The following is a 19964-nucleotide window of genomic DNA, read 5'->3' on the forward strand; positions in this document are numbered from 1 at the left end:
AATTTGTAAATAAAAGACAAACAGACAAACAACAGTACACAAAATATAACATAGAAAACCAGTGACTTGACAAACACGAACACCATCAAAAACTTGGAGTGATCTCATGTGCTCCGGGAGGGTAAGCAGATCCTGCTCCACATGTGGCATTCGTTATATTTACCTCCAGCATGATGTGCTAGTCTATAGACATTATTTTATCAAGACATTGGGTTTGTACTGTAATTTGTGTGTTCTCATAAAAAAATATCTAACAATGATTTCTGCATATTGCAATCATTTTAAATTTGGGGAAAAAAATCTAAAAAATGACCTGAAATCCTCTCGAATCTATTTTTTATACACCTTATCGCTATTTATTCTATTCCGGAAAAGTTCTGAAATTATACAACTCTATCAAATCAGTTGAAGCTATCTGGGGGCCCTGTTTAAACAATGTACTGTGCATAAAAAAATTTAAAGAATTGTTTAAGCATTGTAAACAATTCAAACAAAGCATTTTTCTTACTTTAATTTGTGTTTAAAACATTGGATCATAAACTATACAAATTTCAAAATGTTCACTGTCTAGATGTATTATTCCCTTAGCTCATAAGTGATGACCTTTATTTTTGAAACACTTGACCCAAATAGGAAGTTGTCTAAGTGACTGAATTTTCAGGATTGGGCTAAATAGCGATACGGTGTATTCAACCTGATCCGAGACATTATAGATAGTTTTCTTACCCCCATTTTAGCGTTCAAATCTATAAAGTATTTAACGAGTGTCTTTTCAATACGAGTACTAAATTTAAGGAGAATCGCCTCGGTTTTGATAATACAGCAAAATTAACACTCTTTTTGTGGACACCAAGTATAAATTTATAAATATTGAGATGAAGTTTATCACACTAAAGAATTATATAAATTTGTCATGGTCCTCAAAATATAACTGATGTACTAATTATAATTGCACTATAGGCATAATGAAAATTGACTACGACGATGTTGCCCTAAATATGCCTTTTTGTTAAAACTATGTTTTTGGATTGTCATCTTATTGAAGTTTACAATCTCCTCATTTATATAAAACACAATTCAACCAAATCGAACAATTTGGGAATGATTACTGTCAAAACTTACGTATCGCAAGTTTTTGTTTGGTTGTTATACACCGTATTAGGATTCGGTGGATTCGGACAATTGGTTATTGTAGCAACACCACCTCTACATGTCATATACGACCTGCATCCTATCTCAAACACTCCATCGCCTTTGCCTACACAGTCTCCGGCAAATACTGAAAAACATGATAAACTATTTACAGCATTTACAATATACATATTTGTCATTAATCTTGAAGAAAAAGAGTTTGAATCTTTAAAGATTTTTTTCGATTAATGTTGTTTCAAAAGCTGGTTTGAATTCTATGACATGAAATGGGTGACAAAAATGTTCATATCTCATTGATTATACTTCTGTTACAATAGCACTATACAAAATCTCTACATAATACAATGGAGTGTTTCAGTCGCTATATATTTATGCACACTTAGATATATCTAACTTAAACTCATATGCATGTGATTGATTGATTGATTGATTGATTTGCTATGTCACGGCGAGCGAGTTCATATCTCATTGATTGGCGTTTTCGCCCTATAGAATATGAAGGGCAAAAACGCGAAAACGGGAATGGCCTTAACCGGCCATCATACCTTCTTTATTTGAATTGGTTATGTAGGAATTGATATATATCGGAACATATTTAAGTTGTGATCGAAGTTTTAATCATTCTGTTTTTTAACTTCGAACTTACAATCCGATTGCAAAAAAATAGTCAAATATATAAAATGGCCGTTTATAGACTTGCCATTCTCTGGTATTGAAAGTCTCTAGTAATAGTTATCAGTGTTACAAGCGAATTTTTATAATGACAAAGGTATACCAAAACAAAATACATCGTATTTATTTTACAACTGACTACTAGTATATAAACAAGAAAACTTTTCTTACCAGACACTGGAATAATCAGGAGAAAAATCGTATACAACATGGCTGTCTGGGAGCTCACCAATTTGTTTATGTCTTATCAGTAAATGACCCAGGAAGTTCTCGAACCGGAGATATTATCTCTTGCAGAATAGTGCAATCGCCATTTCATATTATTTTCAACGTAACAGTATCTTGCGGTTATACATGACTTTATTTGAAATATGTTGCTCTTATCTAAATCAAATTATGTCCAGATAGAGTCAACTATAAAGATTGAATGGAGTATAGAAATGTGGTATGAACTGATCCCATCCGGCTGTGAAACAAGTGCTATATGGGGCTGTGTTGGGTGGATAAATACGCAGTCGCGTACGGTCGTATATGAAATAGGACCATTAAAACCGATACCTCGTCAAAGGAGTTTTTCGATACCTGCAAGCTAAAGAAATATTTTGCAACATTTGAGTATTTTTGAAATAGCCTTAGAAATTAACATAAATGTGACTGTTGTTTACGTTTTTTGAAGTTCCTTCATGATTTTTTTGGACTAACATCACAGGTTGCAAATTGTTTTTAAATACGAAAATGTGCCAATCAATTAGAATGGCAACATATTTTACTGAAACAATGCGTAAACCTTCTGAATGTTTATGTACAAGACAATCAAAGAGCAACATACCAGGTTTGCTTTGTTCCATGTGGTTTTATGCTCAATACCAGGAGTTTGGAAAGCCAAAAATGAAAACATGAGATTATTTGAACAAACATGAAATAGACGTTGGTCAACAGTCCGTCTTAGATTCTGCTGTATGAACGTTTGATGCAAACCATTTTGTACATTTGCACACCTTCAATGACACTGTTGACAAAAGATATAATTAAAGCTAAATGCATTAAATCACATAAAATACAGGAATCATCATTCTTATGCTCTTTCACAAATCCCCTTTTAAGAAATCCAATTCAAAGCTACATTGTTTAATGGGATGTGATGTTGAGGTGAAATCCATTCATTAGTTTGTAAGAAGAAGGAGAATTTTGATGGACATTTTATGTATACCCAATTTGATCCCTTTCTAAACTTCATAATCATCTTCATTCGTTTATCAACAAAGGAATATATCATCACCCTGATCCATTATCATTAAGTATACATTTGTTGTACTAGAAGATGGCTCCAGGAAGAACCCTCTTTAGGTAACAAGATCACACAAAAAATTTCCTCGGGTCCCGGTCTCTTTTAAGCTGTAAAGAAGCCGGTTTTGAACATTTTTACAGGTCACATGCCCCTTTCAATGAGACTTCGTGTCATGCGACCAGAGATATTCCTTTAAAGCACCAGAGTCAGTGTCTGTGACGATGTTTCCTGTGAGATGGTTCAAGTCTCCGATTGTCCTAAGATAGATCTGTGTTCGTTTTTAGAAGTGTCACCGAGACGTTGTGGTTGCATAATTCTGACTGTGTCATATTTTTCTGTTTTTTACAAAAAAGTACCGATTAATCTGTATTGCTACTTGGTGGTATATCTTCTGAAATAAGAAATCATAAGCGGTTTACTGTTCTTCTGTATCAAGTGTATGACAATTCAGATAATAGAATTACTGTCGTAGAGCCAGATGTGTAAGCCAATTGAGACAGTAGAATTGATGTGATTGAGCCAGGTTTGTAATTGAAGCTATTGGTTACAAATCCTGCTGTCCTGTGATATATCATTTTCACCTGTTCAATATCCTTCTTGTAGTGACGGCCCTATACTGTACAGCTATATTCTAGTGCAATTTAAGAACAAAAACTATCAAATATACCAGGCTTGTACGACAGGAGTGTGTTTCATCTACAAAACACTCATCAGTGACGTTCGAAACAAAAAAGTAAAAAGGCAAAATTAAGTAAAGTTGAAGAGTATTGAGGACCCAAAATATTTTTTTTTTCAAGTCTTGTTCAATGTAAGAATAATACCGGGTGTTTCGGGTGAATTGTATTAGCAGCATTTCTTCGTATTAAATGACATTTTCTTGTTGATTTCAATCCTTCTACGCCACTTAGATCTTTCTGAAGTATTTCTATATCATTTTGAGATTTAATACTTCTATATATCAAACCTATATATCAAACCATCATCTGCGAAAAGTCTTATGCTATTACCAGTTGTATGAAGTCCATGTTCAAAACAAATAGCAGACGACCCACATCATCATTGAAAGTCCAAATGCCAAAACAAATTGCAGAGGACCCACATCATCATTGGAAGTCCAAATGTCAAGCCAAATAAAGGAAGCAAAATAACTTCTAACATAAAAGATTTGACTGAATTTTATTCAGTGTTAGGAAAAAGAGAAGAAACAAAGAACAAAAACAAAATCAGGTACTCCGGAATGGTAAGTAGTTCTTGCTCCACTAGTGGCACTTGTTGTGCTGCCCACAGCCAGTTAACATTCAACGAAAAGTTGGATTCAATGATATCACAATCCAACTGTGGCTACAAGAAATGTAACAAAAAGGAATTTAACTGCAGTTTTATTACTCTAAATCCATTCTGGTTTTTACTCGAGGATTTCAAGATTACAGTAATGCAATACAGAATTGACCCACAGGTGTATGGGCACAGGACATCGATATTGTATTTTTTATTGTTTGTACTGAATATACAATATTTTTTTTTTACCACATTCTTAACACTACTATGCTTGTTTTACCTAGTTTTGTATGGAATTATCAACTCTAATACAATTTCTTATTCTACTTTCCATGGTAAAAGACTTGCTTTTTCTCTAAGTTGTTTTTTGATGAAAACGAAATAGTTTGCTACAACGATTATGTTTGACTTAATATTATAAATTGTGAATATCTCTCAGTAGATGAATAAACCTTCAAAATTAGGAAACAACAACTTGCAAATGTACTACAGTGATGATTTATCAACATTTTGTGCTGAAACCTTTTGATTCCCTCCTCAAAACAATGAACTACACATGTTGAGAATAAAAGTCCATGGTAAAAAATGACTACAGAAAGTTTATGCCTTCAAAGTGAATAAATATTTATGATTTGATGACAGTGAAAGACAAAGAACATTTTGTTTTCCTTTTGCCTGTTGGAAGTACAGGAACTTTTAAAAAAATACAATTTTACAGATTTTTATTTACTTATTTGTAGTGTTTCAACTAAATTATTTTTATCAACTAGAATTAAAAAAAGAATTATATATACATAAATCATCTAAATCCTTAAAATACAGAAAAACTAGCTTCTTACTTGGTGTTAATATAATGGAATTCTATGTGACTGTCATACAAGAGAGAAGTTTCACTAGCTATCAAAACCAGGTTTAATCCACCATTTTATACATAAGGAAATGCCTGTACCAAGTCAGGAATATGATAGTTGTTTTCCAATTGTTTGATGTGTTTGCGGTTTTGATTTTGCCATTTGATAAGGGACTTTCGGTTTTGAATTTTCCTTGGAGTTCGGTATTTTTGTTATTTAACTTGTTATCCACGGAGTTTGACAGAAAAGTACCAACCAAGCGGAAAATAAACATTGCTAGTGCAAACGACACGAACAATATCGTGGTCAGTAAACATACAATACTAAGGAAAGATAAACTTCAATTCATTGTGACATTTGCACCTGACATTTCGTGATGATGCCCATACAATTGTTGCAGTGATTTTATCAGTTTAAGCTGAATTTAACCAAAAACAAGAGACAATGGCTGTCTCGTGGTACTCTTTAAATTAAACGCACTGAAAATCGTGTTATTATTGATAAACATGATTAACAGAAACATTTTTTTAACTCAGAAAAAGCAAATATACGATTTCTAAACTTCATTCATCACATCACGTTTGTCATATGTTTTGTATTTCAAAGTTCTTTGGTGTAAATTTTGACATGTGTAAGGCCAAACCTCGTTATTTTATTTCAGTTGGCCTTAATTTCGAACACTTGAAAGAAGAGATGTACACTCAGATAATATTAGTATGAACTAACATTTCAAGAAAGTATAAGCAAACCATCAAACATATATTTTACAAACAGAAAATTAAAAGAATATTGTGACTTTCTATTCAACAGATAAGCCATACCAGTTTTTTTCAATGAAATGCAACATATATTGTGGCGACGTCATACTTAAAGATCGAGACTAAAATACGTCTAAATTCGTTATACACTCGATACCAAAAACGCGGTAACTAAAATCTTCTGGAGTGGTTGTTTCAAATATCGAAATGTGACATAAATCGAAAATCATGCTGGACAAATGTGCTCATGCACTGTTATTAAACATATTTTTCAATTCCTCCATTTTTTATTGTCTCGGATGTATACGTTTTGTAGGGCATATTTACGATGAAAATGATATCGGTAACAACATCTTATAACCTGCAGGATATCGCAAGTTTATCTAAATGGGCGGATATGTCGTAAACGGAGAGGTCAATCTGAGCAGACAAACAAAAAAGCCAGGAGTACTAGTATACGTTGTTACCAAATAAGTCGGTGAAATTTAAAATACAGATCGATAACTGTCAGTTCTATATATTTAAAAGTTTTTACAGACTGTTAAAAATATCTCTATCAGTTCTTAAATCTTACATTATAATGATATTTGTCTGTCTATCTTGTCTGTCTGTCCCTCTCCCTGTCAAATCAACAATCTAGTAATAACTATCAAGAGTAAATGCAAGATTCGAAAGACACATGATAATATACTGTGCTTGATTTTAAACACAGTTTTTTCAGTATCTATGATACTATATTACGTTTCTTAATTCCAGTAGTCTGTCCACACAATAGATGGCGTTGGTAACTATTTGGATTTGGTATGCATACTTCGTTGAGATTACAGTTGTGACCTTGGCATATTACAGCAAGACTCTGAAAAAAAGCTGTGTTGACATCAATTTGAATATATATGACGTCTTCAAACGATTTAAAAGGATGATGATAAACATCCTTTTACCTTACCATGCTTACCCGTTCATTATTAGTTATCCAATTGGACTACAATGATAAAACCTTATGATGCTAGATGACAAAGAATATCAAAAAAACATTCTAAATAGAAATAAATGGGGACGCTAGCTTCATATCTTTTATACACGGGGAAAAAATACGAAAAAACAAAAAGAAACTATAGAAGAGGTCATCATAAATCAAATGACAAGTGAGTTAATGATAAGTAAAGCTCTTAATCTTTACTAAATTGAGTACTCTAATATATTGTCGGGGTAAACAATTAATCAAATAAAAATACTTTGTTGATTGAAAATTGATAATATTTATAATTTCGTTCCGATAGAAATTTTACTTTTACATACTCCAACTTGAAAGGTCTACCAATAATAGAAGGTCTGCTTCATTTCTCGTCCTGATAGAAATTTGACTTTTACATACTCCAGTTTGAAAGGTCTACCAATAATAGAAGGTCTGCTTCATTTCTCTTCCTGATACAAATTTGACTTTAACATACTCCAATTTAAAAGGTGTACCAATAACAGAAGGTATTCTTCATTTCTCGTCCCGACACAAATTTGACTTTTACGTACTCCAATTTTAAAGGTCTACCAATAATAGAAATTCTGCTTCATTCCTGGATATTTTAATTGCTGCTGTTGTTGCTGCTGCTGCTGCTACTACTGTTGCTGCTGCTGCTGATGATGATGATGATGATGCTTATGATGCTGCTGATGATGCTGCTGATGATGATGTCGATGGCAAATTCAATGCTTATTCAGGAGAAGTACATATCTATGTCGTATGAATATACATCCTTCTATGTATAATACTGACACGTTGACCTAAATGTTTAACGTGCTAGTTCACAATATAACAGAAGAAGGTATGTCACAAATTATTTTGACTCCGAGTCGGCCAATTTTTGTACTGAATCCTAAATGCCGTGTGACGAGAAGCAACAAATACCAATGTGCATGTCATCGGTTTTATCCGATCAGGGGACACAGATGGACGACTTCAAACTATAATCTATGACAAACGTGATGATATCTAATGTCAATATTTGAAGCAGTAACATATTTTGTGTGCCATCGTACAAATTTTACATTCAACGCCCGTGCGTGTTTACTTTTTACGGATTGCACTTACAGGGATGACATGCAGGCACAAAAGCTGCTACCACGGGATTCTAAGGATGAACAACTGAATATTTAAATGGCCAACATCACAGATCGGTCGATCGGTACGGTGTTTCTGTTTCCAAACTCACAATCGACATGTTTTCGTGGTCTAAAATCGTAAGACATGCGTTTCGTATAAATTAGACTCATAAGTGGCGCTTGATTCAATACATTTGGAAGGCAAAATCAAAAATGAAGTGTAAGTGCATTAGAAATCAAAAGATGTGCCGAATATAGCTAAGGCAATCTGTGACTTCGGGTTGAAAATTCTTAGTATTTTGAGTAATTCAACATTTTATAAACAATGAATTTACAGAAAAAAAATCATATCAAGAATATTTCCTGTTCATACAAAAGGAATAGCTGCTGAACTGGTGATACCCTCGGGTACGAAACGTCCCCAAGCAGTATCATCGACCCAGTCGGTGTACTTACTCATCAAAGATATCTGGCTGATATTTTGTACACCAGACGTTTTTCTTCAACATCAGATTCAGCATTGACGCTTGAATCAAAACAGTTAAAACGTCAATTAAATACCAAGTTGAAAAGCATTAAAAACCGAAATGTGCCAAATCAGGTTACGGAAATCAATACCTGGGGGTACAAAACCCGTAAACTATAACGATACCAGGCTTATCATGCGGTACGCCTGGTGTTTTTCATCTACATCAGCTGTAATGACCCTCGTTTAAAAACATTTTGGGAGCCAGAATTTTAGAAAACTTGTACCAAATACTGCTAAGGCAATATATGCTGGGAGTAGAAATCCCTTAGTTTGTTGAGTAATTAAAAAATTTATAACAAGTAAAAATGAAGAAAATGAACATGTTAATGATATTTTATGTCAACACAAAAGTGCTGACTACTGAATTCCACAAGCAGTGGCATCAACCCAATCTTTGTTAAAACTCAAAAAAATGTCTTTTCGGGTTTTTTTATATTTTACCGTTTATTTTTCTTATGATTTTTTATTGTCCATTTGGTATCTTATGCCGTTTTCTTTGTAACGTTTTTTTATTTATCATCAAAACTTATGTTCACAAATAATTCTACAGATTTTACAAGTTTTAGGTTATTGGTTTCAAAACAACTTCAAAAAGAAATTTTATACATTTCACTGAAAACGTTTGTGGAGCTCGAATCGTACGAAAAACATTAATCACGCTTACAATTATCTAAAGGATAAGATTTTGAATATTTTGAAAAGAAAGTTTTTAAATGGGATATTTCCTTGGCGTGTGAAGCATATTCTTTAAATGTTTTTAGTGAAAATCAATCTGATACTTATTTACTCTTGAGAAACCAGTTTATGAAAAAGACAGTATGTACACAGATTGTGTATTGAGGTTAAACCTTTAAAACCGCATACAGGCGGTAATGTTACAGCAAAAATATATTTGATGTTATCTTTGGTTCTCTAATGAACGTATTGAAGAGCGTACACGTTATTGTTTATGTCGTCTATAAGACACGTCTATATCAGAGCTTACTAATAATGCAATAATGTATACTTCATGTCAAGAGCGCTGACCTAGAACTGCCTGACAAATTAACAGATAAAGCGGTCCTAACCTGTACAAAAATTTACTTTGAGCAGACCTTTTGACTGCTTCTCAAGTTCATTTAAAAGATTTGATAGTTTTGGCAAACTCTCTTAAAAAGGAGGATGTAGTTCTTTGTCACTATTACATTTTTTTTTTTGACATACGGACAAGCAAATAAAATCTACTGTTACACTTAACCCAAAATCAACATGCACGCAAATAAAGCAGAATTAGTACATCAAAATCCCATTAAATTTGAAAGTCTAGAATCCAATTTAATTCCAAAGTCTAATAAAAAGTCTAGAATCCCATTCCAGAGTCTATTACAAATTCTGGAATCCTATTTGATTTTAAAGACTTACACAAATCTTACAATCCCATCTACCTTCAAAGTCTTATGAAAAGTCTAGAATCCCATTTAATTTCAAAGTCTTATACAAAGTCTAGAATCCCATTTAATTTTGAAATACCATTTAATTTCAACGTTTTACAAAACGTCTAGAATCCCATTTAATTTCAAAGTCTTATGAAAAGTCTAGAACCCCATCTTATTTCAAAATCTTATACAAAGTCTAGATTCCCATTTAATTTTAAAAACTTACACAAATCTTAGAATCCTATGTAACTTCAAAGTATCATAAAAAGTCTATAATCCCATTTGATTTCAAAGTCTAGAACTCCATCTAATTTAAAATCTTATAGAAAGTCTAGAATCCCATTTAATTTCGAAACCGTATACAAAGTTTAGAATCTCATTTCATTGCAAAGTCTTATACAAAGTCTAGAATTCCATTTAATTTCAAAGTCTCATAAAAAGTCTAGAATCCAATTTGATTTCGAAGTATAATACAAAGTCTAGAGTCCTATTTAATTTCGAAGTCTCATACAAAGTCTTAATTCCTATTTAATTTCAAAATCTTATGCAAAGTCTAGAATCCCATTTAATTTCAGTCTTATACACAGTCTAGAATCCTATTTAATTTCAAAGTCTTATACAGAGTCAAAATGTTCGACTAAACATCTTTCTAAAGTACTGACTACTATACTTTCTACAGTTAAAGATGGCCTTCAAAAATATTGTGATGAGATATATTCTACCGTTGGTGTTAACCAGATGTGGATTCTCAAAAATTCGAAAGATCTACTGCTGAATCTTCGATCACGATCTTTGCAATTTTGCAGCAACATAAAGACTTTTGATTTTTCTACGCTTTATACTACTATTCCCCATGCTCAGTTGAAAGATCGACTTCACCATCTCATTAAACAGAGCTTTTTCTATAAAAATGGGAATCGTAGATACAAATTTCTTGTTTTGGGTTATAATAATTCTTATTTTAAAACCACACTGAATCTACCAGAAAATATAATGAAGATGATATTATCAAAATGCTGGACTTTTTTTATCGACAATATATTTGTGGAGTTTGGAGGATTGATATTTCAACCGACAGTAGGTATTCCAATCGGTACTAATTGTGCACCCCTACAGGCCGATTTTTGTACTAGTATGAAGCAGAATTAATTCAGAACCTTCTAAAAGACAAAAAGAAAAAGCACCTTGCGAAATTCTTTAATTTTACTTTCAGATATATTGATGATGTCCTATCATTGAATAACCCATATTTCAGCCAATACGTACATCTCATATATCCAAGTGAACTTGAAATTAAGGATACTACTGATACTAGAAGGACTGCTTCATACCTTGATCTTTTCCTCAATATTGACACATTGGACGACTTCACACTAAAATCTATGACAAACGGGACGATTTCAACTTCCCAATTATCAATTTCCCATTTCTCAGCAGTAACATACCCTCTGCCCCTTCGTATGGTGTTTACATATCTCAGTTGATACTTTATGCTCGTGCATGTTCACACTATACGGACTTCATATACAGGAGTGTGCTCCTTACGCAGAAACTGCTCCAAGAAAGTTATGAGGAGGAAAGATTAAAAATGACACTCCGTAAATTTTATGGACACCATCACGAATTGGTTGATCCATACGATGTGTCTTTGTCCAAACTAACTAAGGACATTTTTACCACGTCTTAGATTGTGGTTTGCCATTACGTCGTCTGATCTTTTAAGTACCGAATGTGAACTATTCCCGATTGTGACTGTTTTGCTGAGTGTGAATTCGCATTGCTATAAGACGTGTCACGGTATTTTCTATCTAAAATTCTTGTATTTAGTTTTGATGTTATATTTGTAATTGTCAAATGTCTTATCGTTTGTAGTTGTAATTCTTACTTTTTTTCTGTTCTATTCGTGTGTGAGTGTAAAGATAATTTATCACCCAGTTCATTTATAAGATTTTAGTTTGGGTCACTAAACTTACACTATGTATTTGCTTTTCAGTTTGATTTAGAAGAAATACCGACATAGCTAGATAATACAATTAATTATCTAATTACTAACACAATTTTATATTAATAAGTATTGTAATTTTCATTGTTATTAAATACATGTATTTATAATATCAGTATTACAAACCTAATCTTGAACTTTATCCTATTTTTTTGAAGTTTTTACAAATTTACCTGTGACGTCACTTTTGTGCGTCGATCAATTCGGCTGACATACAATGCGTTGTTCGGCTGTGCTGTTTTTATGTGCTGATCTAGGTTGTTTTACGTATTCGTTTTTATTCTGCAGTTAGTCACCACTTCGGTGTTAACATGTATATCAATTATATGGTCATTTTTCATATTTTATAAATTTTCTGTTTGCAAAAATATGAATTATTCTATATACTAAATATTTTCTTATCCCAGGCAGATAACCTAGCCGTATTTGGCACAACTTTTTGGAATTTTGGGTCATCAATGCTCTTCATCTTTAGGCCTGGCACCTTTGATAACTATTAGCTTGTCATAATGTTCTATTGTATTGTTTATTTGTGTGTTTCTCTGTCCTGTATGTTCTTCCATTTATTTGTATTGTAGTCCTGTCATGTTATGTTGTCATTTTAGTGTTATATTTAACATTGCCATTTAAACGGGAGGTTTGGCTAGCCACAAAACCAGGTTCAACCCACCATTTTTTCTTAAAATGTCCTGTACCAAGTCAGGAAAATGGCTATTGTTATCTTATAGTTCGTTTCTGTGTGTGTTGTATTTTAGTGTTTCTGTTGTGTCTTTGTTCTCCTCTTATATTTGATGTGTTTCCCTCAGTTTTAGTTTGTAACCCGGTTTTGTTTTTTCTCAATCGATTTATGAATTTCGAACAGCGGTATACTACTGTTGCTTTTATCTAGAATCTCATTTAATTTCAAAGTCTTATACAAAGTCTTGGATACGGAAAGCCCAGATGGGTGCATTATACAAGAAAAAGCCAATAAATAGCAAGTACTTATATTTGAAGAGTCTGATGGCTACTAAGAGATTTGGAAGCAAGGATTGTAGTTATGCTCTCACTTATTTTAACGGTGTTAACAAAAATGGCAAACAGTACACATAGCAGAATTTAGATGAGTCATGGGTTATATTCATTCAAGTAAGTCATGCATATGACACACAATTAAACAATAAAAATTATTTCAGAAGAAAATATAGGAAAAGTAAGAAAATTTAGTGATACATGGATAGAATATTAAATGAAATAAGTATTTCTTTTCTATTTTTATCTTATTAGCGTAATTTAAAAAAATATTTTGATTATTTTAATTTAAAATTATTTTTTTTAGAGTTAATAACATCGTTATCTTACTTAAATCTTCTTATATACCGAAATAGTGAGACCAGATTATGCTATATACCGAGTTTGTTGTAGTCCTAGTTTGTTATAAGCCGAGTCACAAAAGATTCCACTCCATATTTATAAACGTGTAAATATTTCTTTAACCATTCATGATCTATCTTGTAATAGAATAATGGTACATCAAATTTTACATTTACCAATCGACTAATGTTTACATCCATTTATCATAAAAGAAGAAAAAGTTGTATTTCAAAGACATGTGAAAGGGTAACCAGATGCATCAGAAGATAAACATTTATATAAAGGAATAGAAATTTAATTATACAGTTGCTTCGTTTTCCTTTTTGTACAGTCCCCCCTAAAATGATTCATTGTCAGATATGTATTTTCATCGTACTTAGGAATATTCAAACGAAATTTGTAAAGGATATTTGAGGTATCTATAATTTTGTGACACAAATTTCAACAATTTCGATAACATGTTTCTCAGATCTGCAAAACTTCTATTGTGGGAAAAAAACCAATTCGTTCTACAATCTATCCTGACATACCAAAACTACTGACTAGCTAATCATTTTAAATACAAAGAAGAAATGTTGTCACTCTTATCTAAACGCCACATCTAGTTTTAGCTTTGTATACCAATGTAGCTGTCATTTATGAAATAAATCTATCGTAAGTTAATTTACTGATGACGGCAACATTTGTTGTTATACAAACGGTCCTGTCTGATATATTACTACAGAATTTATATGCGGTAGTTGCATCCGACTTAGTAATGTAATAATACACCCTGCAACTATCTAACATCCCTTTAAATAAAGGCAACAGTAGTATACCGCTGTTCGAAAGTCATAAATCGTTCGAGACAAAAACAAATCCGGGTTACAAACTAAAACCGAGGGAAACACATCAACTATAAGAGGAAAACAACGAAACAACAGAAAACACTGAAGTGAACAAAAACAAACGACAATGCAACACACACAGAAACGAACTATGAGATAACAACTGCCATTTTCCTGACTTGGTACAGGACATTTTAAGAAAAAAATGGTGGGCTGAACCTGGTTTTGTGGCTAGCCAAATCTAGCACTTTTATGGCAATGTTAAATATAACACTAAAATGACACCATTACATGACAGGAATACAGTACAAATAAATGCAAGAACATACAGAACAGAGAAGTACACAAATAAACAATACAATAGTACATTTCGACATGCTAACCACAGAATAAAAACGAACACGTAAAACAGCATAGGACAGCACACAAAACAGCATAACAGAACCACGAACTGTCTTTCACACGACTGGGTCACCGCCACAAAAGTGACGTCACAGGTAAATTTCTAAAACAAATTTGATACTGTTCAAAATCATGTTTGTAACTATGTCATTTGATGTATTTTACTTAAACTCAACAAAGACTGTAGCATTTCACTTAAGACATTTCTCGGGTCCAAATACAGATACAACATAAATATCATGACAGCATTTACCTTTTGAAATGATGACGACGCCATAAAACTGTTACCAATACTTTTCCAAGGTCAAAGGGTTCGTCTCTGTTAATCTGGAAAGTTATATTCTTGGTTATGAAGTTGGCTGATTTACATACGTTTGCTCTTAAACAAAACTCAGCACAAAGTGACCAAACCGACATTGGCACCTCTAAAACAACATTTCCTATCAATATTCTATCGGGCTGTTTTTGTATGATGACAATTTTACTAAATGAAAAGGTTACCATGATTGAAATTAGGATAATCCTGCTTTGCATTTTCCCCCTTTTTTTTGTTTCAGTAATTTCAAAGTCGCAATGTATCCATGTGATATCTTAAGAACTTCAAGCAGCTGTGAAAAAAATAGTCTAAACATGAATTCTATAAATTTAAAAAAAAATCGATTTAATTATTGATGCGTACTGTGCCTCGTAATTGCTTTTTATTTATATATAGATATAACCTTCATCATATCGACAACTAGTGTACATGATCAGAACTATTCATGTTTAAATCATGAAAATCAAGACATGACATAGATTATATTATTCAACATATAGGATACATTATAACTTTAAGGGCTCAGATATAGGAAGAAAAATAAGCAGAATATATCAGAGCAACAACGAAGAGTAGAATTTATGAATACAAAACACATTGAAAGGCAAGGTATCAATCAATCTTCCCAGGATGTTATATAATATTTAAACCCTCCTTATTAATAGTATATGAGTGTTCAGTGTACGAAACATCAAACACTAATTTGTGAATGATGCTGAATTATAATCTGCTACACGGAATGACATGTAAATAGTATGTATGATTTTGTCATGAATAAAGACACTATAATTCTATTTGTAAATTACCATCAGAATGTGTTTTGGCTTGTGATGTGAGAACGTCAAAGACAGATTCCCGATAGGCGACGTGGGTGCTCATATAATTTATAAGATATGCAACAACAAAAAAAGAGAAAAGATACGAAGGGACAATCAAACAACAAAAGTTTAGTAAGAACTGACAACACCATGTCCGAAAAGAAAAATTAACACCAACAGACAATCAACAATAACAAAACACTATCCAGAAAACTACAGATAAAACCACTCAAACCCCAGCAAAACTCACTTCTCTCGAAGGATTTACAGTTCATGATACACTAGTGGTACCCTTCATGTTGTCTATTAAAAGTAAGAAAATGTGATAATTGCATTCGTTATATCACAATCGAGGAAAAGAGGGATTTTGGACATAAATGTGGTTATCTATGACACATATATTCAAGAACAGTTAACTAAATCAAGAAAGCGTCAATAAAATCCTCGATGGGATGACCTCAACTTTACCATAATAACCCTGATACAATGGTACGCAGCATCAAAGGAAGCCAAACGCACGTTTCATCGAATCAAAAAAGTTCAAAGGCCATATAAAATACGAAGTTGAGGATTATTAACGACTTTGCGGTGCAGAACTGCAAGAAAACATTTATTTGATATGGTTTCTGTAACCTAATTTTTATTCCAATATGATATTCTTTCGCTTTGGAAACAAAGTCTTGTTCTAATTCGATCAAATCATGGACAGCACGTGATTGACCTCACAATGGAAATGCAACGTAAGTTGTATTTCAAACAACGCCGGAGATCAAAATGGACATTTTTGTTTGTTTTGCTCGCTATGAAGTTAGATAAAATCATTTTTAAAGTAAGTATACATGTATCTGTTCATTTTCTATCACGAAACGGTTAATTTTCTATATTGTTTTGGCTTCATCAAATCAAAATGGCTGCCTTTCGAACGTGTATTATCGGTCCGCTTCAGAGGATAAAAGCTCTAAATGTTCTTATTAGAATCGAAATAATTATATCATGCCATGCTCTATGCTCATTTTAACATGGGTAGGCATTATATTTGTTAACATTTTACACCTTGCTGACGCTCGGTTTAAAGATATTGACCAACATAATGCCTACCCATGTTAAAATGAGCATAGAGCATGAAAGAAATTTTTCTTACGTTATTTATTAAACAAGCATATCCCTCCATCTTTGGTTTACACGAGTTTCTAACTGACAAGATTATTGTTGTTTTGATTGTGGATTAGTTCATTTAAATTGTTAATGTAATTAAATTTTATGAGTGTCTTTAATTGATCGACCTGGTTCTGCGTTGTTTTTTTTTTCGTATCCATTTTTCATTTATCACGGAAATTATTCTTAAATGCAAGATCATTGTCATTATACTCAAATACAATAAACACTTCCTGAGAGTAGTTTACCGATACTCAAATCTTGCAACTTCATTTTGAAGATATAACTAACCAAATCGACACGGTAAGCTTCTCTTACAATGATAAGTGTGCCATTTCCATAAGCTATTCAATTTATTTTAGATACATCAATTACTATAAAGTAGCTATCTTTCGCGAACAATTTATTTTTGCGACTTTCGTGAGTAACAAAATAACGCGAACATAAATCGTCGCGAATATGTAAAACTTGGATCTTTCCTTGTTCAACTAAATCAAGTTAATTTAAACAGCGCGAAATTAAATAACAGTGGAGTGGTCTAGAAAACAAAGTATCTGCGAAAATAAGTTGATTTACAGTATTCAGTCGGATTGGTGGTGGACAACACTACAGCCACTCCTCCATCTGTCACATTTTGATATATAATTTTAGATTTTGACAAAATTTAGTTTATTGTACACAACCCTCTACAACAGTCATGACATTAAAGTCATTAATTATCTTTTCTCATCTGTTACACAATTAAGGATACTGTTTTTATAAAAATAAGGCAAAAGTGGTTTATTGGTGTTCAAATATCAGAAATCAATTAAAGAGACAAATCCATGTAACAAGACAAAACTGGTGGTTTTCCAAAAGGAGTATCTGACGAGGTGCGTAGATAGGGTTTCCTGATATGCATGCATCACTCACATAAAACTATGTTTTGTTTAGAGCAATATTTACTCAATCTTCAAGTGGCAGATCGTTATATCTACAGTAGATTTAGATGTTCAAATATCAAAATCCCTATTGAAGTTGGTCGGTGGAAAAATACACCAAAAGAGGATCGTATATGCTACCACTGCGATTCAAATACAATTGGTGACAAATATTATTATTTTTTTACATGTACCAATGAACAAAGTATGTCATTAAGAGAAAGGTATATACCTACATATTACACAAACATCCTTCCTAATTAAAATTCATAGGTCTACTGTCACACTGTAATGTGCCAGTTCTAACAAAACTGTGCACGTTTTTAAGACATTTACAAAAGATATTTTCATAATTTATATCATGTTACAATGTCGTATTAAAATAAAATTTTATTCATGTTGCAATTCAAAATATTGCAAAAAATCAACCTAATATGGTATATTTCAATTCTATTGTATGATATCGCTAATTTATTTATTGTGTGTCTTGCTTGCAAATGTATAATCATGTAATTAGGTCTTTCCACTTTTCTGTGGAAGGACCTATTGGTTTTCTTCTGATTATTAGGTCTTTCCACTTTTCTGTGGAAAGACCTATTGGTTTTCTTCTGATTATTAGGTCTTTCCACTTTTCTGTGGAAAGACCTATTGGTTTTCTTCTGATTATTATTTTTTTCTTCTTCCGCCACTTTTTTCTGACGGTGCTTTTTTGTTTCGCAAGATGTCGCTTAGATTTTTTGTGTATGATATCGAACAGTTATTGCGATTTTGAAACTGACCCTGTTTAGCCGAATACTTTTTATTGTAGGAGTTATCTCCCCAAGCGCTCTTTTTCTTGTGTACACATCTCCTTTGCAACCGTTACGAATTATGACAAATTTATGTCTCCAATTTGTTCGTTATATCCTCAGGATCTTAAGAATAATTTTGACCGAAGCGGTCCAGAAACTCCATATGAGAGTTATTTCCCCTTCTGTATTTAAAATAAGTAAAATGTAAGTGTAATTGATAAACCATAAGTGATAGGGACCTAGGGTCTTTTGATTTGAGGTCCTTGGTCAAAAAAAAAGAAAATAGGGTCAAGGTCAAAGGTCAAGGTCATTTTTAAATTTGGATTTAGGCTTATTTTTACCCCTTTTCAAACACGATATAAGATATCGACAACATATTTTTACTTAATTGTTAGATGCGACATGTCGTAACACATACATATCGGTATAAAGGGTACGCTTACATCAAATTAGAGTTTTCTCCCCTCTTTTATTTAAAAATATGCATATGGTGATATAAATCATGAACCAAATATAATTAAGTCCTAGGGTCTTTTGATTTAAGGTCCTTGGTTGATGACCTTGAAATTGTGCTCACGGTCATAGGTTAAATTGACATTCTAGATTTTGACCTTTGCTTCTACCTCATATGTATACATGATAAATCCATGGGACTTTTTGCATTAGGTTTCAAGCCATTTAACCTTAGAAAAGCCAACCGGAAGTGATCTTGTGTAAACCGGAAGTAGCTTGTTTTGTACTTTATTAATGTAAAAGTTTATAGAACCAGATATTTCTGGTATCAGTGTCAATTAAACGTTTGAATAATACCGGAAGTAACATTTTTCAAACCGGAAGTAACAAATTATCTCCCTTATTTAAAAAATATTGTATAGAAACCATATATTTTTGGAATCAGCGTACAATAAGCTATCATTTGAAGCTGGAAATGACATTTTAAACCGAATTTTACTATTTTCATATTAAAATACATGGTTTTTTTTTTGGAAAGACGTTCAATTGTTCTCTGAACAATTGGTTTTTAATTATTATTTTTTCTTCTGCCGCTACTTTTTTTTTGTCACTGTGCTTTTTTGTTTCGCAAGATGTCGCTTAGATTTTTTGCATATGACATCAAACAGTTATTGTGATTTTGAAACTGACCCTGTTAAGCCGTACACTTTTTATTGTAAGAGTTATCTCCCAAAACACTGTTTTTCTTGTGTACATATCTCCTTTGTTACCATTACAGATAACGACAAAATTATTTCACCAATTTGCTCGTTATATACTCAGGACCTTAAGAATAATTTTGGCCGAAGCGGTCCGGAAACTCCATATGAGAGTTATTTCCCCTTCTA

At 32.5% G+C, this 19964-nt stretch overlaps 1 protein-coding gene across 2 annotated transcripts in view; it reads right to left on the reverse strand.

The window, feature by feature from the left end:
* The window catches only part of LOC127712532 (chondroitin proteoglycan-2-like), a 37674-nt gene that overhangs the window by 1127 nt on the left and 16583 nt on the right, over nucleotides 1-19964 (reverse strand). The window contains exon 3 of one of the 2 annotated variants that reach the window (XM_052219025.1): nucleotides 1123-1204. The exons of the other annotated variant lie outside the window; for it this stretch is intronic. Within the exon in view, the coding sequence (XP_052074985.1) occupies nucleotides 1123-1204 (82 nt within the window). The remainder of the gene's footprint in view (nucleotides 1-1122; nucleotides 1205-19964) is intronic. 2 annotated transcript variants of the gene reach the window in all.

This window comes from Mytilus californianus, unplaced genomic scaffold (assembly GCF_021869535.1).
Source record: "Mytilus californianus isolate M0D057914Y unplaced genomic scaffold, xbMytCali1.0.p SCAF_8, whole genome shotgun sequence".
Taxonomy (NCBI): Eukaryota; Metazoa; Mollusca; class Bivalvia; order Mytilida; family Mytilidae; genus Mytilus; species Mytilus californianus.